Below are 26,348 nucleotides of genomic sequence, written 5' to 3'. Positions count from 1 at the left end.
TCAGGTGTAGTGTATTTTATTGCATGTGTTTCCCACAAAGAGTACATTTAATGAGTATTTAGCATATCATATCATAATGCTATAAATTCTTTCCATACCTTTCACCAGCAGACCAGGTGCCATTTTGTACAGCCAAAGAGGGGTTAAAGTCATTCTATACAGTCCTTTTCTATTTCATAGCACAAAGTTCCAAACAAAAATCAGTGTATATGCAAACTCAGTTTCATTGTTTCAATGCTGCACCATTGGCAGTTATCAAATATGCCTTATCTGTTTGCAAATAAATGTATAACATTGTGGGACATAGACTGTTATCATCAGAAAAAAAGAAAATGACACCTGGGTTTATTCTTCCCATGACAACAATGGAGGTAAAGAATAAAAAGTCCAGTACAGCCAAAACCTTGTGGACTATTGAAATTTGTGTTGCAGTAGTTGAGCTTTGTGAGGTTAATCCATCCTCTGGCTGACTTATCCCTTGTAATTCAGACAAACTGATGACCCCCAGTACTTCCTATATTTTCCTTTACATATTATTTTATTGTTCTCTGGCAACACCTTAATGTCAATAACTGAAATAGTATAATATTGCTTTTCTTACATATGTTAGGTTGTCATTGTGTTTTCACCATACACCCTACATTTCAAAAAGCTACAGTGACAACAATGCCACCTTACCAAAGAAATAACAACACTTCATATTACATTATATTTAGTTTCTATTATTACTTTCTGTACATACGTTCCAAAACAATGGGTGAACCTAAAGAAATTGCTCTAAGAACTGAGGCATATCACCCCTTTGGGGGAATTTTTAAGTCGTCAGGGCTGAAACATGGACAGCAATTGTGGCCACAGGGAGGCACTCCACTCTTACAAATACTAAAATGTCACATCATTACTCTGACTTTGACAATTTGACTATACACACACAAACACAGACACACACACAGTATATATATATATATATATATATGTCATGTCATGTGATGTGATATATATATATATATATCACATCACATGACATCACATCAATGATCATATCACACAAAGAGAAGAGATATAAACAATAGGTCAAATAACCAAATGTATTGGGAAAGGTGTCACTCTTTATGATGAACCCACTATTTGATAGTGGGTTCATCATAAAGACACACTACTAGGAAACTGGAGGGGCCTTTTGTCCATGTTCAGGCCAGCAACTGATTTAGTCACTGATGGTCACTCCTCAAGGGCAGGCTATACAGTTGCCGAGCTAGACTATTTATTTGATGAATAATAGCACTGTTGTCTCACTGTTACAGTGATGAGACAATGATGGAGAATCCACCTGCACCTGACCACATAACACGATCTGTGCAAAATAACTATGTTGCAATAATATAGAGTGACCGTGATGGGTGGTTACTATAATGACAGAATTGGCTTTGGTAGATGTCAGTCTATGAAGTTACAGCAGAAGTTACATAAGTATAAATGTGTATATGACTACACTGAGAAATATTTATGAATACATTTTTCTGACCCCTGTCTCATCTAATAAGGAACTGTAAAATTCCATAAATTACAAAAACATCTTTTTGTGTGTTTGTTATTTTTGGCTGGACTGCAACAGTGGGGCTAGCCCTATAACCTGGAATATCACTGACTGACAGACTGACTGACCTGCTAATAGAACCTGTTTGCACCTGTTTCCACCAGTGGTGGAAATATCATTATATTATCATTTTATACCACTGGTCAGCCAAGTGCCTTGTCACTGAGCTGGAGTTTCTGGTGCAAACAGGTTCTATTAGCAGGGTGTTCACAGTCTGCAGTGTTGCTAACTTAGCACATTGTTGCTACATTAAGAGACTTTTTTTTCAGATAAACTGGGTGTAAACCTGACTGGACTTGTATGGATGCTGACTGCAGGCTTAGGGCTACATATTTTGTTGCAGGAAGTTTACCAAGCCGCTCTGGTCTCCTAGCTATGGAGAAGCACTTCCACTACACTGCCCTGGTGGCTCACCTGGTAGAGCGTGTGCCTTTTGGGTTTAGTCCTTGTTGCGACAGCCCAGGTTTCAGTCTGGCCTGCGGCCTTTTCCTGCAAATCACCCTCTCTTTCTATTTTATTTAAAAGTAAATATAGGTCTAGCTGAAATCACAGGGAAGTCTTTGTATTTAATTTATGTGTTTGGTTATAAAATCTGGATTTGACCATAAGAGGTCCAGCCATACAAGGTTTTGACCTAGTCTTGTTATTAATATGCTCTGGAAAGGTTACAAGTAATGTTAATTGTATATATGGCCTAATTTGCCTATATGGCCTCAGTGCCAGGTAGCTAGCAACCTGAGGTATGTGAGACCATTTATGTATTCCCTTCATGCAGAATTTTTACTGTCAAAGTCATGAAACAAGTCATAATGCCCATTCTGCAGTCAGCTAGCCTGGAAGAGTGATAAGGAAAACATACTGCCTACCTCTAATTTACCTCCAGCCTCTCATTTACCACTGCCGGTCGTTCAATGACTAAGTGAGTTTCCAGCCTTGACATAGGCAAATGTTTCTCCAGTTTCTCAGTGGTCCGAATGTTGGCTCTTTCCATGTGCCATATGCAGTTACCCTCACCTCTACTCTTTTTAGCATCTTGCTAGCTAGCTCATTGTTTGGTTTTGGTCATTTGAATGGGGAATGTGTGTCTATGCAGTGGGCTATGGCACAACGGGGGGCTCCTGCAAAATGATATTGAGTCTTCAGGGAAAAGAGTTGAATTTGATTCAACTTTTTCTGTCACACAGTGTGATGTTATCAGGAAACGTGCTGCATTAGCCAATTATGCAAGTGGATGATAGGACAGAAGACAGCCAGGGGAAGAAGAATTTTGTTTGCATGTAGCATTGTTGCATTCTGCTGTTTACCTAGAAACTGTGACTTTTCCAGAGTTTTACATCCCTGCCATGAAGAAGTAAAAGGACATACATCACCATACAGTCACTCAGCATTTTTTGAAAATCATAGTCTATGAATACATTTCGTCGCTGCATCCACAAATGCAGGTTGAAACTCTGTCATGCAAAGGAGAAACCATATCTAAACATGATCCAGAAACATCATCTGTAGTATAAGAGTCGAAACTGGCATGCTTGCAGTCCAGACCTGTCACCCATTGAAAACATGGGTGACAGGTCTGGACAACATGAAACGAAAAATACGACAAAGGAGACCCTGAACTGTTGAGCAGTTGAAATCCCATTTCAGGCAAGAATGGGACAACATTTCACTTTCCAAACTCCAGCAACTGATCTCCTCAGTTCCCAAATGTTTACAGAGAAGAGGTGATGCAACACAGTCGTAAGCATGCCCCTGTCCCAACTTTTTTAAATATGTTGCTGGCATCAAACTCAAATCAAGAATGTATTTTTCATAAAACTATAAAATCTCTCATTTTCAACATTTGATGTTTTGTCATTGTTCTATTCAATTAAATATGGGTTTGCATTATTTGCATATCATTGGATTCTGTTTTTATTTACATTTTCACAGTGTTCCAACTTTTTTGGAAACAGGGTTGTAATAAATAGACCAATAATGTTTGTTTACATAAACACATCTAGTTTTTCTATGATCTATGATATGATCTGAGCTGTGACCCCAAGATATGTAACAACATTTTACAGCATAAAAATAAGTGTCAGTGTTCTATGGTGGACAAATTATTCAATGGAGACACTATTTCCAAATGACCACAAAAATATCTTTGACATTTCATTTGTATCAACCAATGCCGGTGTTTAATCAGGCTATAGTTGTTAAGCAGACCTACATAATATGAAATTGATGATGTGTATTCTTCCCCTGGCTACACTTCCTCAGTGGAGGTGCTGGGCATACAGTGAGACTTGGAGGGAGCAGATTCTTTGAAAACGTCATCCTCCATGCCTTCTTCAATGGGCTTCATCTTTGAGGTCTTGGTGCCAGGTGATTTTTCTAAAAAATAGAAAGAAATTACGACTAGATAAATTAGATGTTTGAAAATATAAACTACACATATGCATTTACTGATGAAAAATGCATGATCTTTGCTCAGCAGCCAATAGAAGTGGTCAAGTCACAAGGGAAAAACTCAAATATCACAAGTACTCAGTATTTAGTTGAAGCATCTTTGGCAGCGATTACAGCCTTGAGCCTTCTTGGTTATGACAGGGCAAGTTTTGTGCACCTGCATGTGGGGATTTTCTGCCATTCTTCTCTGCATATTCTCAGATTGGATGGAGACCATTGGTGGAGAGTCATTTTCAGGTCTCTCCAGATATGCTGAATTGGATTCAAGTCAGGGCTCTTGCTGTGCCACTCCAGGACATTCATACAGTGGTCCCTAAGCCACTCCTACACTGGCTTGGCTGTGTGTTTAGAGTCATTGTCCAGTTGAAGTGTGAACTTTTGGCCCAGTTTGAGGCTCTAAGCACTCTAACTTCTTCAACTTTACCTCAACCCTGACTGATCCCTCTGTCACTGCCGCTGAAAACCCCCAACAAGCATCATGCTGCCACCACCATGCTTCACCATTGGGGTAGTATTCATTTCAATTCAGTTCAGTTTATTTATATCGCGCCAAATAGTAACATACAAGGAACTTTACAGAGTAACATTAAAACCTTGCAATATTAGATAGAGAAACCCAACAGTCTCCACCATGAGCAAGCACTTGGCAACAGTGGCAATTAAAAACTCCACTTTAGCAAGAAGAAAACTGACAGAACTCAACTTAGGGTGGACAGCCATTTTTAAGATAAAATGAAGCTTGGTCATTAAGGGTTTTGTATGCAAGTGGGAGGATTTTTAAATTCTATTCTGGATTTTACAGGAAGCCAGTGCAGAGTGGCTTATATAAGAGAAATATGAACTATTTTTGTACTTCTTGTCAGTACTTGTGCTGCAGCATTTTGGATCAACTGGAGGCCTTTCACAGAGTTATTGGAATATGAACTAGTTTTTACAGGTAACAGGCTACATGTCAGGCTGAGGGTGGGAAGCCTTGTTCACTTGAATGTCTCTGAATAAATCCTCTGAAAATGGCAAGATTGTCAAAAAACTTGACTTGTTTATCACTTTCCTTTGACCAAATTGATACATGGGCAGATGAATTTGCCAGCATCCACACAATGAAAAAAAGGACAAAGCTACTGGATTTGATTGAAGCTTATATCCAGGATGTTGGAGGTAAGACACTGGAAATACTGTAAATTAATGTTAGGCTAGCAAATGTGATGTTTGCACTTAACATAAATGTCAGTGTTAGTGCTGCTAAAGTTGTCAGATTATAAATCAATTCACTGTGTGATTGTGCAAACGTTACACTTTAACTAACATTATGTTGTGTAATGATCAACCTGCTTCAGTGATACAGTAATATGACAGAAGACCAAGTGCATCACTACTGACTTATCCTTTCATTGTTTTATAATTTTGTGAAATGAATGAGTGTTACACTATTGGTTTCGGATATGCTTCATGTTGCTAGGTAATATTAAATGACATTCAATTCATTGCTGAAAGCAAGTGACATGCTACAAACAGTTTTGGTTTGATTTCAGTCAAAGTTGAACAGTATCACCGCTGTCAAGGCAAAGGCATACCCTAGAACAAGGAAAAAGTCTTGTTTTTACGCTTTCTAGGTAATAATAAGTTAAATTAGCAGTAAGAAGAGGCTCTTATTTGTTCAGAAGAATTATTAGACTCCTCACATTTATATGACTTGCTACCTGGAACACAATAAGACATTGTACTTTTGGTGACTGAATCTGAGCTTCCCACGTGTGAGTCAGAAGAAAATGGTCTATTGCCTGACTTCTTTATTAAAACAACAAACTGTCACCTCACAATGAGAAGGTTCTGGTTTGCACCAGTGGCCTGGGGCCTTTCAGTGTGGAATTTGTATGTTCTCCATGTGCCTATGTGGGTTCCTTCCAGCTTTCTCCCACAGTCAAAAGACATGCACATTAGGTTAATTGGTGATTCTAACGAGCCCATAGGTGCGAATGTGAGGGTGACTGGTTGTTTGTCTCTTATATGTCACCCCTGTGATCTGTCCAGGGTATACCCCACCCTTGCCCAATGCCAGCTGGGATAGGCTCCAGTTTCCCTACGACCCTATAAAAATAAATGGTATGGCTAATGGATAGATGGATGGATGGATAGCTTGTTTTGTTTTTTGAATTTATTGTTTTTTTTGTTTTTTTTCATTGCCAATCATAGTAATGTAACTAAATAACATTAGACCTTCTCTGACTTTCTCAGTTACCTATACCAGTTGTGGACTAATTTCTATGTAAATGACTTGGGCTGAATTTATGGGGAAAATCCAAAGGATGTGACATTTATGCTCACTCCTAAGTGTCTTGCCTCAATGTCTCTCTTTAATGTGACAGTTACAGTGTGCAACACCAGCTAATGCTATATTAAATGGAGTCTGCTAACATCAACAATTGACCAGCTCCCAGCACAACACAAATTCCAACACAAACCCCACATATGCATAAGAAAACAAAAAATCTCTTTTATCTAATGAAGCCCACTAAACAGTAATATGGCAAAAACTAGGGTCTAGTTGCCATTTTCAACAGTGTGACTGTGTCCCATTAACAAAGACAAAGGACAGGACAGCAGTATTTTTTTAATGCACATGTGCATTAAAAATAATCCTTAGATGTTTGACAGGTGATTAACTATAGCCAAAGTGTGCTTGTCAAGCTATCCTTGACTTAGCTTTTACCATTCAGTTATGATATTGCATATGCAGACATGTGTGGAAACTAAACTTACACATTTAGAATTTAGAGGCAGCAGTAGCAAGTAGCAAATTACACTGTGATACATCATCTCTGTGCAATATGTGCAGTAAGCTTGAGAAGTCTGAGACAGAATATGGTTACACAAGCAGCAAATCTCCTCTCGGGAATAGCTCAGCAATTAGATTATGTGTGAAGACAGGATTCAATCTCCGTTTCCTTTTCCTATTAGCGAATCAATTTGCTTTATTTGGCTTCTCCTTTTAGCCTCTCCATTTAGCCTTTCCATGATACTCTGTGATGCCTTCAGTGCTGGTAAAACCAAGAGGATCCATCTGCAGGCTGCAGTACTTACACCAGGAATACACTGGATACGTGGTGTGTGCTTTTGCTGATCTACTGTGGAAAAACAAGTGTGTGAGTTCACACCCTCCAACTGATCCAAAGTGCTGCAGCACGAGTACTGACAGGAACTAGGAAACAAGATCACATCTCTCCTGTGTTAGCATCCCTGCATTGGCTCCCTGTAAAATCCAGAATCTAATTTAAAATCCTCCTCCTCACCTACAAAGCCATTAATGGTCAGGCACCATCGTACCTTGGAGAGCTTATAGTTCCCTATTTTCCCAATAGGACACTTCGCTCTCTAAATGCAGGTCAACTTGTGGTTCCCAGAGTTTGTAAGAGTAGAATGGGGGGCAGAGCCTTCAGCTATCAGGCTCCTCTCCTGTGGAACCAGCTCCCAGTGTGGGTTCGGGAGGCAGACACCCTCTCTACCTTAAAGATCAGGCTTAAAACTGTCTTGTTTAGTAAAGCTTATAGTTAGGGCTGGCTCAGGTATGTCCTGACCCATCCCTTAGCTATGCTGCTATAGAGCTAGACTGCTGGGGGATTCCCATGATGCATTGGGCTCTCTCTTTCTCTCCACCACTTTATGCCATTAACTTTGTATTTTTTTTCTGTCCCGTAGTTTGTACTTCTCCTCTCTCTCCCTCTCTCTGTCCTCATTCTGCAGGTATCTCTGTTTCTGGAGCAGCAGGATCCAGATCCACCACTACTCGTCATTACTATTAACAACTGTATCTGTCATTATTATTGATAACACCATTACCTATACAGCTGTTCTGGCTCTCTCTCTCTCTTTCCTCTTCTCTCCTCCCCCCACACCCTCTTTCTCCTCTTAAATCCAACCGGATTTAAGAGGAGAAGAGCAGATGGCTGCCAACCTGAGCCCGGTTCTGTTGGAGGTTTCTTCCTGTTAAAAGGGAGTTTTTCCTCCCCCCTGTCGCCAAGCACTTGCTCTTTGTGGGAACTGTTGGGTTGTTCTCTATAACAAAGTAAGGTCTCGGCCCAAGTGCCTTGAGATAATGTATATTATGATTTGGCGCTATACAAATAAAATTGAATTGAATTGAACTGAATTGAATTGAATTGAATTGAATTGAATTGAATTGAATGTAAGAACAGCTATCACTTCTAAAAGAGACTCTCTCCAACTGGTGTCTATTTTTAGCTTTAACTGGTCAAACACTATTTGCCTTTCTTGGCCTGATGCCACTGAGTATAATATTTGAACTTAAATCATCATCATCAAAACTGTCTAGAAGGTTATTGACCAAGTCAGTAATGGATGGAGGAAAGGATATTAATAAGATTTGCCAATATCTGTCAAACACTTCATTGTTAATGTTGCAATTCACAACAGTCAGTCTTTGGACAATTAGTGTAAAAGAAATAGTGTTAAAAAAAAGAAGTGATCAAAAACAGGGATTTTGGCAATGGATGAAATGTTAACATTAATACCTCTAGTAATAATTTAATCTAGCATAAAAAATTAAAATCACTAATCACTATTATTTTATGATTAGTGACTGGTTAGAATAAAAGACATAGAATCATAAAACTCAGACAAAAGTCAGGTTTTGAGAGCCGACAGTGACAGTGGTTGTTGTGCTTTGATAACCATTGCAAGTATTCAAATTTTAGAAAAATGCCAAAGTTGAGTGAAACTACTGGAGGTCATGGTGACTATTCCACCTTTTATTCTCTAATAATATAATAATAAGACAAAATTGGGAGAAGACTTAACAACTTTATACTTCAAGTTGAAGTATACAGAAAGCCAAGAATGTTCACAAATAAAATCATTTAAATAAAACATTTTGTAGAGAGAGATCTAATATTCAAGAGTGCGGGTTTTATTGGCTAGGGTCTGCAACTCTCTGGGACTGACTGTTTTTCATTTTTTGCCTGAGCAGGGAAAATTAGGTTAAAGGTTAAAAACAAATGAGGCTGGTGGTGGTGCTTGAGTGGCACAGAGCTGTATGTTACACAAAGATTTGCAAAAAGTACAAAATTAATGAGTATTCCATAAATGATGTTACAAAATTACAGGTAAGTAAGTTAAATAACATTACATACCAACAATGCCATCAAAAGGTGTAGGATGCAAGCAGATACATACAGATGTGGATTGCAAACAGGTACTGAAAGCACATGAGCGCCTCCTCATGTGCTACCCTACAAACTTTGTGTTTCTCTATGATCAACTTTCTGTCACATAGCAAGTCACATGTTGCAAGCCAATGCAAACTGCAAAGCAGTTTCTTGTAAGTAAAGGCCTTCATATTTTTTCTTGTTTAATGTTTAGAAAAATAAAATTCATGTGACTTGGTAACATGAGTTTTTGTTTTGCAAAGCAATATCATAATATTGTTTAAATTTTGTGGTGTGTCTGTTCCTAATTATAGAACAGGTTATGTGACTAGCCAACACTCAGCTAACGCTATGAAAATATTTATTAAAATATATTAAACCAAAAAGTACCCTGGCACTCTATATGCATTTAGCTAAAAGTAAAGCTTGGTAACTGTATAAAAAAACACTTCTAAGAAGGAATCTTTAAAACATTTGGAGATTAAGATTAAAAACATGTGCTGCATCAGTCAAGAAACAATGGCCTCAGACTACTCACTTGTATTCTGTCATTTTGCTTGTTTTGATGTAACATATCTAATACAATGTTTTTTTTTTCTTTTCAATTTTTACAATTATTTGCTGAATGCAATTATATACACACTATGGTGAGATGGCAGTCATACATATAACTGCCCAAATGAAGAAATATTTTAACATGTATGGACAGGTAGATGTACTTTAGAAATGCTGACTACTTGATATTGTGTTGATCTTTTTTAATTTTTTAAACAAATCTTTGAATTTATGTCAGTTTATGTGGTTTTACTCTTCATTACACCCTGCTGTCTTAATTAATGTAGGTTTATTTAGTTTTTTAGTTTCTTGAAAACAGACGGATAATGTTGTCTTTACAAACCTGAACCGTATGTCAAATAGTTTTGTGGGGTTAACAAAAAAAAAAAAAAAGAACATGTTACTGGACAGGTGTGCAACAATGAATTAACATATATGAAACTGGAATTATTGTTTTCTTTCCATTAATACTAAAGATGGTTAAACAGACTCATTGTTCAGTGATTTCAGATCACCCTTGCTGCTGTGGAAATAAGCCATACAGATTTTCAGAATATACCAGCTTTTTCGGGGATTGTTCCACACATTGTTCATGTGCACCCTACATCACTTTCATTTCAAATATCATTAATATCTACTTCACACTTCAAGAGTGGAATGAGAAAATTCCTTAATTTGGCAGCAATGGGGGGGTAGTCTCAAGAATGGCCCTTGCCCGAATGACCCTGTGGTAGGGTATAGGCATTTTTTTTACAACCAAAACCAAAAAGGAAAGCCAGTATTCAAATAATAGTCATACTGGTGTGGCCAGCATGGACAAATAAAAACAAGATTTAAAAAACCATTAAGGTAGAGTTTTGCAGATTTTTCAATTAATACTTCACATTAACAGCTGACAAGAAAAAGAAAGGATTATACCCATTGAGAGAGTTGCTGTGCTGATGAAATTACTAATACAGAAATGTACATAAGTCTGAACTGGTAAAAACCGTGGCAACATAGAGGACATTATAGGTTTGCATTAACCATGGAACAGGAAATAAGGGGTAAAGGCCTGTCTATGATATAAGCTAATTCCAAATAAAGGCCTATCTTCCACTGTGGCATGGTTTTGTTTTGTGAGTTCTTATGTCCTGTGTTTTGCTTATTAGCATTAGGATCAAAGTACTGCATTGTTTTTATGGATTAATAAATTGAACCTTTGAACCTTTAAAGTAAGAGGCCATGTACCATCAGAAAAATTCAAAATAAAAAAAAAATCAAATTACTTTGAAATTTGACACATAATGTCTCTACTAGTTTTAAACTTGTTGGGCGATAATTTGACTTACGGAGTGATGATCCAGCAGATCCTCCTCGTAGGATCTGGTTGAGAACATCATCAGTGTCACTGGTACTCGCCATGCTGTTCCTCATCTGCATCATAGATAGCTGAGAACAAAGGCTGGGCTGACGGTCCATCTTCTTCACCGCCTGGGATGCACACATCACCATTATCATCATCAATACCATCCATACAATAAGTATTGTTGTAGTTATCACACAGTATGATGTCAAAGTGTTAATACTTGCAGTATTTGTGCTGCTAAAAACTTTTAAAAAATTTTAATTCAATCTGACAGCAGAACTTAATGCACCTTGTCGCTGAGTGTGGGGTCATTCAGAGAATAAAGTTTATTGGTGATATCTTTGCCAATGAGGTATCTGAACACCTCACTGAGGAAAGTGTCTGACTCCAGGAAGTAGGTGAGCCTCTCTCGAGACCAACACAAGAACTTGCAGTTCTCCTCTGCCATGATAGTCACCTGTCAATCAAACACAGTAACAAATTTGTTCTTAAGATGTTAGGATTGTATGACCTATCCATGAAATGGTAGGAGGATCAGATTGTTCATTTCACCACACATTAAAGGCTAAGTGTAGACGGTAACACAATGGTGGTTTTCAACACAATTAAGCAATGATGGCATAAATGGGGTTTGTTCATGTGTTTTATTGATCTGATTTTTGTGTTACCTGGAACTTCTCTCCTCTATGCATCTCAGTAGACCTGAACTCTGGAGAATCAATGAATGAATTGGTATAGATGTTGTGGAGGAAATGCCCTCTGTACGATACCTTCATCCTGTCACAGAGAAACTTCAAAGTCAAAACTCTAATTAATATTTAATACAAAAATGCAATCCATTTTAAGGTGATTTTAACCCTTAAATTGTATTGTGTTAAAAAGAAAAACAAGGGCAGCCAAAGTTCATTGATGAAGCAAAAGGAGGAAGTTCATAGTCCCAGTTCATTTATTGGCAGCCGGAATCCCACATTGCTCTCAAAAATACTTTAAATGTCTCAAATTCATTGTAAAATTATTTAATAAGTTTCTGAAGAAGAATAAAAGTCTCTGTTGGTCATCAGAATTACTCAAAAAGTCCTGAAGTTACTTTAAAAATTGTTCAAAATTATTCAAAAAGTTCCACATTTTTTGTTTTTTGTTTTCAAAAGATTTATTGAAATGTACAGAACCCTGAACCCTGAACCCTGAGGCTCAATTTGTTTGTTTGTTTTCAGCTATGAAAACAGATTGGGGTTTTGAGGGGTTTGTTTTCACAGATGTTTTCACAGATAAAATATATATATATATTTATATATATATTATATATTCATATATTTTAGATTATATTAGCAAGTTATGGTTATGTGGATATGCTAGTAAATTGCATTTTTATTGCAAATTTATTTTAAAGGCATACTATTTTTTTGTTATAGCTCCTTCTTATTACAGATGTTTTAAAAATCGTTGGTAGTCATGAGAATCTCGAAGAGTATATTTTTAAATTTTGTTACTGTTAAGGAAGCTTGCAGTATTTAAACCATGGAAGACAAAGAAACCCAAGACAGACATGTATGTTCAATTTACAGTGATATAAAAAACTGGATCAACACAATGTTTATCAGTTTCAACTGATATCTGATTAAACTATTCATCAATTATCAAAACTCCTGACAGTTATTACTCTTGTCTTACTGATCAATCTTCAAGTCATTTCAGTACCAAACAATAACACTGATAACAGTAATAAGAAATGCAGTTATTTGTCATTTCCACAATATAAATTAATCACTTAGACATATCCATCATTTGATGGTAGCGGCATGGTAGCTGGTAGCTGCACCTGGAGTCAAAAAAATAGTACATACTTTCCTTTGAGGAGAATACTGAGACGTTCATCCACAGATGTCTTGTCCTCAGCAGCGTAGGCCTGGCCTTTCTTCAGTGTCTGGATGGTGCAGAACTGTCCTGTGAGCCTCTGAAACAGAGCCTCCTTCACATGGAGGGGCTCAAACATCCGTTTGTAGACTGACCGCAGCTCCCTGTCGATCTTAATCTGACAGAACAGAGCCACAACCTTACCTCATCTTTCCAATAAAAATCTAACATAAAAAGCATACTTCAGTAATGTGTACTGTGGTCAAAATGAAATTGCATTCAAAGAGTTGGTGAATTGGTAAAGGAACAGTGACTGTGTAGGACATGTCTCCTGTTTCATTATGAAAACTCCTGGTTTGGTTTGGTCTGATCTGACTCTACCAGCTTGCTGGACGTCCCTTACTTACACTAAATACCCCACTGACACCCATGGATTTGATAAAACCTAGAACCCAGGAAGCTATGCTGTTTCCTGCCAGAGACAGCACTGGAAAGGCCTGAATGTAAAGTTGTTTACAGTTGTGAGAATGTAAATGACAAGGGCATGTTGTTTTTAACTCACTGGCCTGCGCTTGTACAGGAGGAAGAAGAAGTGCATGAAGTTGACTACCAGAAATACCATGTTCCAAACCATCACATCCAGGTTGCACCTGTACAGAGTTGCCCATGAAATGAAGAGACCACATCCTGTCAGGGTTAAACACACAGAAAAAAGTGGATTTAGTGAGAAGAAGACTTAATGTTTAAACTTTATTCAAAAATTCTAAATCTGAAGTTGAATATTTTAGTCTGGTTCAATATTCATCACATGTAGCTGCTGTGGCTGTAATTTAAAAGTTAATTATTCTTTTTTTTCTGGTTTTTTGCTACTTACTCATAATAATATAGACAATGTAGAGAATTAAAAACTGGATAACCAAAAAAAAAGTAAAAACCCATTCCAGCATGGAACACTGACATGCAAAATAAAATAAAACAAAATAAAAGCATGTTACATTACCAATTTGTAATACTAAGAACACTAACATTAAACATAACTTATTTTCATAGTGGTCTTGTCATGGTTTGACCTGACGGAAATTTTATGTTTGCATTCTTTGTTTGGACTTTTAGGTTAATTTCCTGTTTTATTTTGAAGGAGCTTTTTTGTGTGTCTCTTGTTGCTTTTTGCTTCCTGTCTTTGTCCTGTTTCCCTCTAGTTCAATTGTCTATTGTACCCTAATGTGTTTTACCTGTTCAAGTGCCCTTGCCTCCCTTGTGTATTTACATCTCTGTCTTGCCCTGTGTCTTTGTCAGTTCATCTGTTTTGTTCCTGTGCTCTTTAATAGTTTCCCTAGTGTTTTCTTGATATTCTGTTTTTTTTTGTGTGTGTATTATTATTTTTTGAATAAATTCTTGAACTGCATCTGGTGGTCTTTGTCAGCATTTGGGTACAGATATTCTTCAGCCTGAGAGGTCTAGAGCCTTGGTCATTGTACAGAGAATTGTTGATGATGTCAAGATTTTTCTTTTTTTTCCAGAGCTGTCATTTTCAGATATAAATTCCCTTACCTTTTCTTAAAAGCAATGCTATAATTCTAAATTTAGATCAATATAATATATAATCAAGATCTGTTGTTTTTCACAATAAAGAGTATATATTAAAAAGCAATAGAATAAAACAAAACCAGTACATTGAGAGGAAAACATTCAAATTAGCTTAGACAACATTAACACAATGGTTAAACTGAAAAGGTTCTCATTTTCATTACAGCAGTAGAAATATATTTGTAACTAAAATGCATGAAATGTACTTGCATCATAAGTGAACTGAATACATATATTTGTAAATTCAAGTCATTCATAAATATAGTCTGATGTTTCAGAATGATCACTGACCTCCACTGCTGCTAAACTATAATAAATTGTAGGTAAAATGCCAAAGCCTTTGTATATTATTTTGTTTGTCTTAAGAGTTGGAACAATTAAATATACCAGGTCTAAAAATATTTTCAGCTTTAAAAACTTACAAAGAATGAACTTAAAAGATGTATTTATTTTTATTTAATTAATATGAAAAATTAACTAACATATTAAATTTCTGATTTTTTTGTCTATTTCATTACTATACTTATGACCCATCTGGACCTTGATAATAAAAAATACCCCAGATGTTTTAAACTTACCTTACAAGACTTACTACTGTAGCTATGTTGGTTTACTCTTCCTCTTTACTCTGTTTTTTTTCTCTGTAAAACCCTCTGAGATTAGCTTTGGCCAGAGTTCAATATAAATAAATGAACTAACAAAATTACAACCACATTTCCCATAAATCTGCTGCTTCCGGTCTCCACTCTCTTTTCAAGTAGAAGATAAACATGTTGGAAGTGCTTTTTCCATCTGCAAATCTCTCCTTCTTTTATCTGCCATTATCAGAGCCTTTTAGGGCCTCAGCTCTGTTGAAGAGATCCCCAGAACAGAAAAAATAAATAAATAAATAAATAAATCTTCTAAACATTAACTTAACTACACCAAATACTCAACAAGCTGGTAAAAATCTACTGATGCTTTGATACACAGGACACTTTTGATAACAATAAAAACATCTGTTGATGCTGTTATTAGTATTCTCCTGTATTCCCAGCAACAGTATTATGAGCACAGGAGTACCATCACCGTGTACTGACCTGTCATCAGGAGGAGGCGCAGCAGGATCATGTGCAGGCCCAGGGTGGTTGGGATGACCAGGCCCAACAGCAGGGAAAGGTTCCCCAGATGAAATAGGAGGTGATGAGCTTGCTCCCACTCCTGACACAAAGTAGCATTGGGCATAACTGGGACTCCTGGAGTGGACCAGGGGAATGAGGGCAGTGTGGTGTAAAGGTTGGGGTGGTGTTCTGAGCGTGAAGACATCCTTCAGCAGGGACACCCTAAAGACCAGTCCAAGGTTAGAGAAAATATGATTGGATTAATTATAACATGATGTTAAGATGTTAAGATGTCTGAAGTTAAATGGCATGTGCTTATGCCTATCCTGCAACATACCAAATATTTTTTGCGTCCTATTTTATGTGGCTTAAGCATTGAGCGCTGTCACAGTGTGAGTTGGTCAAAAAAAATAAAAAAATAAAATAAAAATTATATATATATATATATATATATATATATATATAATTTTTTAAAATTTATATATATATATAATTTTTTAAATTTATATATATATATATATATATATATATATATATATATATATATATATACACACACACACACACACACACACACACACACTTTGACTGTGTAGTTACTGCATTCTGGCTTTGTATTGTTGTCAAGGTTGGAGTTACTGCACTCTCACTTCGTAATCACTTCACTGACTGGACTCTCTGTACTCTCTGCCATTGAAAGACAGCTACCCATGGGCTTAGATTTGCATATGGACGATAGGGACATTACCAATATTTTGGGAGGACAGAACTGTCCCTAGCAATATTTGAGTGAACTCCTTTGCACTATGTTCGGCGTGAAGTAATTTCAGATAATTCCAATGTTCCCTCCTACATCTCCAAGTCAACACCAGCATCAACTATTTCTCTCTCTCTACTCTTTCGCCCTCTACACACACAACCTATGTACTGAACTATTCCTTTAGCCCAGCTAAATTTGTAACAATATTCTGTCTCAAACTTCTCAAAGTTACTGCAGATTTTGTAGATGATCAATCAGAGTAATTAGCTTTTTTACTTGCCCCAAATGGCCGTGCCGCTAAAATGATGAAATTCCTAACCTGGTCACCAACCTTATATTATTAGATAGTTAGTAGTCAAGTAGCTGGTCAAGGTGCTAATGTTGAGACCAAACTTACGACTTATGACTTTGAAGCTACCTGAAGAGCTAAAATCAGATGGCTGTATCAAGTGAAAGCTAGTTTGTGAGATAACTGTGGCTGTAGCTGAATCTAAAGTTTTGTTATTGTTCAATTTTGAACTGTGAACTGCACTGTTATTTTGGTTATTCAGTTTGTTATTTCATAATTAAAAATGGCAACAGCGAAACCAGTTCTGTACAAGAAAAAACAAACACAAAAAAGCAAAACATTTATCAACGGTAGCTAAATTAGCAGATCTCAGAAGCTGAGTTTAATTTTTTGACTCCAGTGAATTTTTTGTCATTTTGTGTTTTTAAACTAACTTTAAACCACACACTTAAATGTATTAAATTACCAATTGATGGATTCTATTAATTCAAGTTATTAATAGTAATTAATAGACCTAGAGCCAAACACAGAAGCACTTGATTTCTATAAATTATGGATTGTAATAAAAAATCTAATTAATCTTAATGTTCTTCAACAAACTAGTTAAAATAGAAGAACCAACAAGTTCTCCAACTTAAACAACCATAGAGGTAATTTGTCCCTTCCCTGGGATATCACCAATGCAGCAGCAGTTCTTCATGGACATGGTAATAATAATTAATGCAGGGTTAAGGTTATGGAATGGTAATAAACAACGCTGATTAAAGGTTTCACATGGGGAAAAAACAGCGGTCTTCTGTGTGTGTCTACATACGATTTTTAACCATCATGGGCCACCTGTCTGTCAAATTTAATGTCTGTACCCTTCACAGCTTTTGAGGTATAACTGATTTTATGCTCTCCTATTAAAAAAACAAAACAAAAAAAAACATTACTCGTGTTTCATTGTGTTTTGCTGATTTCCTATAGACAAATTCAAAGGACATATCCTAAAGACGTTTAATAAATAATCTTTGGAAACATATTGATAACTGCAAAACTGTAGGACTGAAAAACGTGCTTTATATGGACCAACAATAGGACAGTCTTGAAAGAGCACAGCAAGCCCTTCAATCTGAACAACCACATTATTCAAACCTTCGTATGAGGATGTCTCCTGGCAGGGCGCGCCTACAGGGGAAATACAATATTTGGGCTTATTTTTTTAACAACACAGTCTCAAAGACCACATTCTTGATGTTTCTGAGCTTTCATTTGCATTTTAAGTAGTCTACGGTTTTGTAATTCTATCTGTTTTAAAGCTCCCTGTCCAGCCTAAAACCTGTTTCTCATCCTCACTGCTTCTGCAGTCAGTCTTATAGGTCAGTGTTGCCTCTTGTTTTCAAAAATCTTACGTACGGATAAACTATATGGATAAACGGATAATACATATATATATATATATATATATATATATATATATATATATATACAGACACACACACACACACATACAAGCGACTTCGTATTCCCACAGTAACAGTATCTGCTGCTGTTTTTTTCTTTCGTCTCGTGTAAAAATAGATGTGGATATGCTCTCAAGCTGCAAACAATTCTTAATAGCTACAACTTCTCAACTGCTTGTCAAAGTACCGAGAGGATAACTTACCGAGTCAGATACTTACCGAGTCAGATACTGCCGGTAAACTACTCTGTACCGCAAGGAGGAAGAAGGATTTCGACTCGAGACACTGCTTGTGACTGCAGACTGGACCCTCAGATCGGGGTCTGCACAATGTGCATCGCACATTCCACACAGCTGACAGTGACAGACTAAAATAGGCAAGAGGGTGAGAGCAGTGAAGCCTGCAGTGACTGAGAACTTGGACAGGGGGATACGAGCACAGATTAATCCCCATAATTATCTAGTATCACAATACATCTGTGTCTAGTATGGGGAATATTTATCTATCTATATACATATAATACACACACACACACACATATCTACACAGGAAAATAAAGTATAATTTATTTTTACAATAAAATACAGATGTCATGAGCCTATTTACATATACATCTACCTATCTACATTTTACATTTGCAGAATGCTTCATGGATAATACCTAGCTACTGATCCACTGAACTAATCTAATCACACATTACAGAACCTTTTACAGTTAAGACATCTGCAGTCACCTATTTATTTCACGTTATACATTCATAATGTACAGTACGTATACATCCAAGTAATGAGCTGCTTTTAATTAAACCAACCTTATTTGAACAGCACAATCTTAAGTGTAATGCACCTAAAATTATTTCCATGGAGCCACAAACATACACAAACCTTCACAAACTCTCCTCAGTTATATGCAAAGTCAGATTAGGTTCATCAGAGATTAATCAGTTATTCAGTTAAAACTTCAGGCATTATAGTTAGTTTTACTTCTTGACTGTGTGCTATTTGACTAGATGTTGAAAATTACACTAGCAGAGCTGGAAAAGCAGACCAAAAACACCAAAATGGCAAGATGGCTGTGAAGTTGTGAAGATCTGCTGTGTCAATATCTTATATTCTGCTTGAGTATATAAAACTATAGAGTCAAATCAGCAATGAGAGTATGTTATTGTCTAGTACTGAATACCCTTTAACTTTTCAGGAAGGACAGAAAATCCTACCGTCATGTTTCAGAAAGACCAAGAAAAGAAAATTCTCCATGGAAAAACTGCATAAGTGAAATGTCGAAATCTCGAAATTACATTACAGACTTAATACATTATACTGTGCTAAATTCTACTATTAAATGCCAGATGATCTGTCAAGCCAAATGACTAGAAACTAGCACATAGGTTTTTCTGGCTTCCTCTGACTTCAGTGGTTTTCGCCCAAATTAAGTCTGGGGATTACAGTTCTTCTCCAGTTGAACCTGTTCCGAGCATTACAAACAATTTTAAAAACCAAAAAGTAAGAATGAGTGTAAGAGACACTTTTCCAAAGTTACAGAGGCACGTACATGACAGAAATTGCAGGTTTTTTGCTTCGCCTATGTTTTTTGCAGTCTGTGTCAAAAGCTGTTGTACTGATGTATACTTTGCACAGAAAGAGCTTTCAAACAATGTGTCATTTGTCAAGGTTATGTGAGGACTGAATCTGTGTGTGTGTGTGTGTGTGTGTGCGTGCATGCATGTGTGTGTATGTCAAGCAATCCCTCCACCCTGTCCTGGCACTTGTAGAACATCTGCCTTTTCTAATTCAGTCCCTGGCATGTGACAGTAACTTGGTAGGCGGAGATCATAGCGGTGCCCAGACCTGTTGAAAGCTTTGTCATTAAGGGAGTACAGTTTCTCTGCAATGTCATTGCGCACAACCAGTGCAAAAATCTTAGCTATGTAGCGATGCTTAGCAAAGAGCAGATAGAGTTTCTTCCTCCTCCATGCCACATATCGGCAGGGATTATCAGCACGCAGGGTTACCTGTGAAGAATAAAACATTTAACAGAGTAATGAGGCTGAAAAGATACAAGATGCTATTCACGTGTGTAAGTAAGTAAAAGTAGATAAGGTCTTATAGTTTTTCCCATCATTTCTACCAATTATGACAATGAATGAATTGATCTTCCACATGTATATGTCTCAGATCCAAGCCCACTGGTTCCTACAGCAGAGGTAAATTGTTGAACAGTCCTAAATACATTGTTTCATTTCTAAAACAGGGTCAATAATTCTCTAAAGTAGCTGGTGCTCTAGTGAGTATTTGGGGCAGCAGTATGTGAAATTCAGTCAAAAACTGCTGTGTGTGCATAATTGCTACATGCTTCGCAGTGCAACAGTGTGGCTCACGGTTTTTAATAATTTTGGACAACATATCTTTTTCACAACTGACATTCTAATTTGTCATATGTCATTGGTAAAGCAAGGTTTCAACCATTAGGGCTTGTCAGTGCCAGTATTTCACTCACATTTGCATCTAAAAATAGATGTGTTCAATATTGTATGTGTATAAACGTGTATTTAGGAGCAGATTTTAAATAAAACGTATTACAAAATTCAGAGGAAGCAGGCTCTATTATTATTTTTTCCAACAAAATGATTCATAACATACCAATGATGTCACTGCATTGAACCAATATTGTCCACTGATTTTTTTTGCATTTAGAACTAAGAACAACTTAATTATGGAGGTGTTCATACCTTCAGTATCCCATACATAGATTTATTTGTGGCACTACATATTAACAATAATTAATATTCCTTGCCCTGCTCTTTCTCTGCATAAATGTGGGTTCTGTTCATATAATTTATACTGTTTAAAACACTTTAAAGTTTAAGTCATTACACATAATTTGATTCATTTTCAGTGTGTCCCTAATGTTCTTTATGCACTCCTAAATTTTTTAACTTAGGAGCACATGTGCTCCTTAACAGCTCAATTCCATTAAGTGCCCCAGTGAGCTACTCTAGTGACCCAGCATTCAAAATACCAGGACCCTGTAAATGCAATTGTAGTAAATGTTATTAATTACACCTATGCTTCTCATGCCATGATGAAATAATAATAAAAACATGTTTGTTGGGGTAGTAAAGATTTGTGGACCTAAAACTGGAGTTAGAGTGATGCTGGCACAGGGTTTGGATGAACTGCCTTTCCTGAGTTATTGATGCCTGAATGTTCTTTGCACATGCATGAGTTAAAATGAACCTGGAAGACACCCTCCTCTGATGGTCTGAGAGAGTCCCACTCAGGTGAATCCAGAAACTGGAAAGGGTAGATATAATGCAGAAATTCTCCATTAACTGTCACACGGATTCTGTAGGAAAATGGATAGAAAGTTGATATAAATTTTAGAGTGGGAAACACGGTAACATTAAGGGCATATCAACACTAAATCACACAGCACACAAAAACTGCTGGTAAAATGATAATCAGTGATACTGTATCACAGATGTCATGGCTGAACAGCTGGGGAAAAACACCTGCTGTGTTAAGTATGTGGCTCAAAGTGCAACAGGCGAGAAAGGTTCAGCCCTTACACCATACATGCAATTTAGTGTGATTGATTGTTGAGTTCGGTAACTATTTCATGTTGGACATCTAGAGGCAACACCTCCATCATCAAACATCAGCAACAACCATAGGTTTTGCCACTTTTGATGGAGCATGTCAGACAAGAACACAAGTAGACTGGAAGACTGGACAAGAAGATGGTTAAAAAGCCTGGGTCTGTGCTTTGAAGGAGTCTGGACACACTCAGGACTGTTGTGGAGAGACGCATGCACTGTAAGATGCAGGCCATCCTAGAAAACCAACCATCCTCTCCACTACATCATTGCAGGCCAGAGAAACAGCTAACAGCAGCAGGCAATGTCTCATCTCCTGCATTGCAGGACTGAGCAGTTCAGGAAATCCTTTGTTCCCACTGCCAGACTGTTGAACACCTCAGCCCAAGGCAGTGGCTCATGACATGGACTAAAATGTAAACTGCTTACATTAGTGAGCCGCTGGACAATTTCAATTTCCCCAAGGGGGTGAATACAGTATTTTTTAAATTTTATCTATCTATCTATCTTTTGCATAGCTGAATACACATTTTTTCATTGGATTCTACTGTCTCCTACTTGTTTCATGTCTTTTTTATTGTATTTGTTCTTATTGTGTATGCAAACCACTGAAGAAACAGTTTCTTTCCCTGTACACTGACCCCTGTATATAGAGAATGATAAAAAATTAGTGCTATGCTAAATCTGCCAACTTATTTTGAGCCATAAAGCACAGTTAACTCTATAACAAAGAAAGAACCAGCAAGCCCCTTAGTGACACTGAAGCCACAGAGCCAGACAGGCCTATACCCCACCAGGAAACCTCACAAGCCTGCAGCTTAATGGACTTTACAAAGCAGCGTGGAGGACCTCCCTTTTTCTTCTCCATTGATTGGGTTGTAGTTATTTAGTCAGTTATTAATCAGAGTTTATAATTGATACTTATGAGAATGAATCAGTGAATTGGCTGTCCTTTCCATTTTTAAGGGTGGTACGACAAGGTGGATTAAATTTCAGTAAAAGCCTTTAACTTAATGTTATTATTCATGATGGCCAAAAATTGATAAACTGTTGCACCTACAAAAATGCCCAACATTGGACTTTCATGGTCCATGGGGCTTTTTTCTAGAGCGCATTGAGATTTAAAGTCAATCAGGGACACATATTTTTTTGGGATGCACTTGCACACCATTTCAAATTATTTATTTTATTTATTTATTTTGATACAATTATTTAAGCCACTGTAGTAGAAAAAGAATTATAACTGACACAAAATCAATAGAGTTCTGCCGCTTCTGCAGGTATAGATTTAGGAGGAATTCTGGGAGGATTTGGACTTAAGATCTAGGATGGATGGGCGCCAAGAGGACACGTGCCTTGTGGATTCTCACGCCTCTTTTTCCAGCTACTTGATTGATGCTGTTTTTGTCACAGCCTTTAAATAAGGGGAAGAATAAGGGAACCCTGCCCCTCAAGAAACTAAAGAAATTTTTTTTTTCTTTTATTAATTTAGAAACAAAATATTCAAAATATCTTTTTACCTAATAAATGTGCACATGTTTTAATTCAGCTCAGTGTGAGAATATGTAATGCCTTTCACTGACATTTGTAGTTGCGTTTGCTCCTCTCCTCTGCTTTCTATTTTACCATGTGTGTCTTAGGCCCTCTACACACGGAGTCAAGTAGAGCAGAGGAGAGACAGGTTGTGAGCTTGTTACATATGCAATAAAAGCTTTCCAACAAGAATTACAAATCCCATCAAAACCAAAGATGGGACAAACATTGAGCCCAAACAAGGGTTCATTTGAGAAACATCTATATACATATTTACTCAGTATTTTAGTTGTATTTCACTCTGGGATCATAGATCACAGTGATGACACTCAGGCCTTGCCTCTATTTCACAGCTCATTGGGTGTGCCAAAATAGGGACTCAATTTGGTCTAAACCTGTATTTGACAGGGGGAGGGTGTGTTGAATTAAAGAGCAAGCCATATGTTCACTTCTATCAATGTTAAATGAAGGCGATGTTAGGGTGTAGTAGAGGTAGACTGTAATGTGGTATAATTATGGGGCTCAGTTTCACAATCACTTTTCATTTCTCAGTGTCTAGTACACACAAACAACTATGTTTTAAGGTCTTTTAAGCAAAATGGCCATATCAACCAAATCTACATGGAGTGCACATGCTTCAGTTGTGTGTTGTGGATTTTGGCATGACCACTTGCACATTTGTTTAAATAAAACTTTTGAATGTGTTTTTTTTATTACATGCATATTTTACAAATAAGGCTCCTTGTTATATTAGGACACTTAGTTCAAGCTGGACTTGCAAATGTCAATGATTAATTGACAGAATCTAGAAAAAAATCTTAGTCATCCTTTAGCAAAACAACTTTCAGATCTATAAATAGGCTTCAATTTGGCGTAAAACATTATTACGGTTGATTTAATCACCTGCCTGACAGGAGCACCGACAGCTTGTCAATAGCGGTTTTTCCCTCTACGGCGAAACAGTGGTTCTGCTCTATGGTGTGGATGACTCCGTCACAGCATGCCACTATCTTTCCAAAATGTGTAAGCGACACCCCTAGTTTTTTAAACATGCAGTGGTAAAGCTCCTGGAATTCCTTCTCGAAGGAGACGCTCCTCAGCCGGTAGGCGACATGCAGGACTTGTCCCAAAGACACACCAAAGAGCGCGAAACTCCATAGAAAAGAGTCCGTAGTGCAGGGGTCCGACCATGCCCAGAGGGTAGAGCAGAAGAAACCCAGAGTTAGGAAGGTGAATAGGTAGAGGCGTCCATAAAAGCCGCTGCCGCCCATAAAGCCGAGGAATAGGAAGATATTTGCGAGGTGGAAGATGGAACCCTCCGAGCCCTCTCTCCATTCCTCACATAACGGGTACACCGAGGCCACTTGCTCCACCGTGAAGTTCATGACTTCGAAGTCCGGAGCTTCCATGTGTACAAAAGTAAATAAAAATTCCAGCAGAGTTAACTCAAAGCGACACAGGCTTTCTCAGAGCGTAGCCTAAAGAGTGCTCATAAAAACACTGCAGAGACAGGAACAAACAGACGTGATATCATCGGAGTGTTGGCAGCTGATGTGTGTAGAACACCGACTCATCCAAAATGCGACCGGAAATAGTGTTGGCAGAAAAAATAAAATAACATGAAGTTTATTCGTCGGAATTTCTTACTGGACAACGTGCCCATATTCAGGCCGAGCAACAAAGAGCAGCCTCCTCTGTTATGGATGTATTGAAAGGACAACTGTGTAATGGTCAATGAGATATGTGGAACACCAAACTTTATTTAATTATTTATGAACGGGATTAAGAAATAAGATAATGAATCAAAATAAAACAAATAAATAGGCATACATTCAATATGTATAATATGAATCAATTAATTTATAAATAATATATATTTTAAAGTTTTAATTGCTTTATTAAATTTAAGTGTTGCAACATTGTGCAGCTGTAATATATAAAAATATATGATAAAGATGAATATCAAATCATTCTAGGTGTGGCCAGATTCTCAATATTAAAGGTCAGCCCATGGTTAATAGCAAAAAACATGATCAGGACTGCTTATGAACTTCCTGTAATGACCACTCATAGATGGCTCTGGTTTTGAAGCTCCTGCCCTTTGGGTCTTGTGGACTGTGTCCAGTAGGACTATTCAGTAATCCATACAGCAGCATTTGTATGAAAGTTGTGGAATCTATAATGCTAATCAAACTAGCAAAGCTTTTATTTTGACTATAAACAACTCTATTCTGATATGTCTGCCTCTGTATAACTTGACAAGGTGTCTTTTTATAACAATCTAAACAGATGGCTGTGGCCACCTTTCCCAGTGGCCCCTGATTCTAAATGTGAGATGTTGGACGTGACAGTGGGGAAAAAATAATAAAAATTTTAATTACAGTTTTTCTCAATCGGTTTGATGTAAATCCCTCAAATGTTCTTATTCTCATAACTTTTAGTGCAGTTCTTATTACAATTCATGCATTTCTCTTAACACTACTGTAAATCACCTATGCAAAATGCACTTGGCTTACACATATTTGAAGAAAATATAAAGTGAAAACACTAACTCAATGCAGGACTGTATAAAAGTGAGAAATGTCTGACTTTCTATCTGATGAAGGTACAAACTATTTTCATGAGTTGTAGGAATCATATGTGAAATGCATCAACATAATGAGAAAACATCTTTAGCAGTGAAATATATGTAGACACAATGGCAGTTGAGAGAATTACATTTCTGATGTGTGAGTTGCATCAAAGAAAAACTGTAATAATATAGAGTAATAGTAAGGAGGAAGTGGCAAAGTGAGTGTAACTGAATGAGAGATAGTCAGAGAGTAAGTGAACTGACTTCCGCATTAATCAGAGCATGCTATGGAAGCTATGGAAGGTTACCAGAGTGAGTGATCTTTGTGGACCAGAATAGAAGCACTCTTCCCTCTGTGTGCCTGGTCAAGGTGACTGGGACTACTGGATGGGAGAGGGTGAATGTGGGTGGCATATCTGGGGCAGCAGAGTAGGACAGAGAACCCCTGGGTGTATTTCACATCATGTCATGTGCTGGTGCAGAAACATTCCTACCAGGTCTGG

At 37.2% G+C, this 26,348-nt stretch overlaps 1 protein-coding gene across 1 annotated transcript; it reads right to left on the bottom strand.

The window, feature by feature from the left end:
• Positions 1–24,979, bottom strand: LOC139612858 (uncharacterized). The gene is made up of 11 exons (XM_071468946.1): positions 24,177–24,979; positions 21,382–21,490; positions 19,887–20,156; positions 18,365–18,498; positions 15,631–15,857; positions 13,527–13,651; positions 12,955–13,142; positions 11,779–11,887; positions 11,400–11,567; positions 11,094–11,235; positions 1–3,970 (listed from the first exon to the last, which is right to left on the bottom strand). The coding sequence occupies exons 1-11, from the start codon at positions 24,680–24,682 to the stop codon at positions 3,843–3,845; spliced, it is 2,106 nt and encodes a 701-aa protein (XP_071325047.1). The 5' UTR covers positions 24,683–24,979; the 3' UTR covers positions 1–3,842.
• Positions 24,980–26,348: the final 1,369 nt, after the last annotated feature.

The sequence above is a fragment of the Trachinotus anak genome, unplaced genomic scaffold, assembly GCF_046630095.1.
Source record: "Trachinotus anak isolate AG129_WGS33_773 ecotype Australia unplaced genomic scaffold, CSIRO_AGI_Tana_v1 ptg000032l, whole genome shotgun sequence".
Classification (NCBI taxonomy): domain Eukaryota; kingdom Metazoa; phylum Chordata; class Actinopteri; order Carangiformes; family Carangidae; genus Trachinotus; species Trachinotus anak.
Note: the sequence above shows the minus strand (reverse complement) of the source record. Positions and strands in the feature narration are given on the sequence as shown.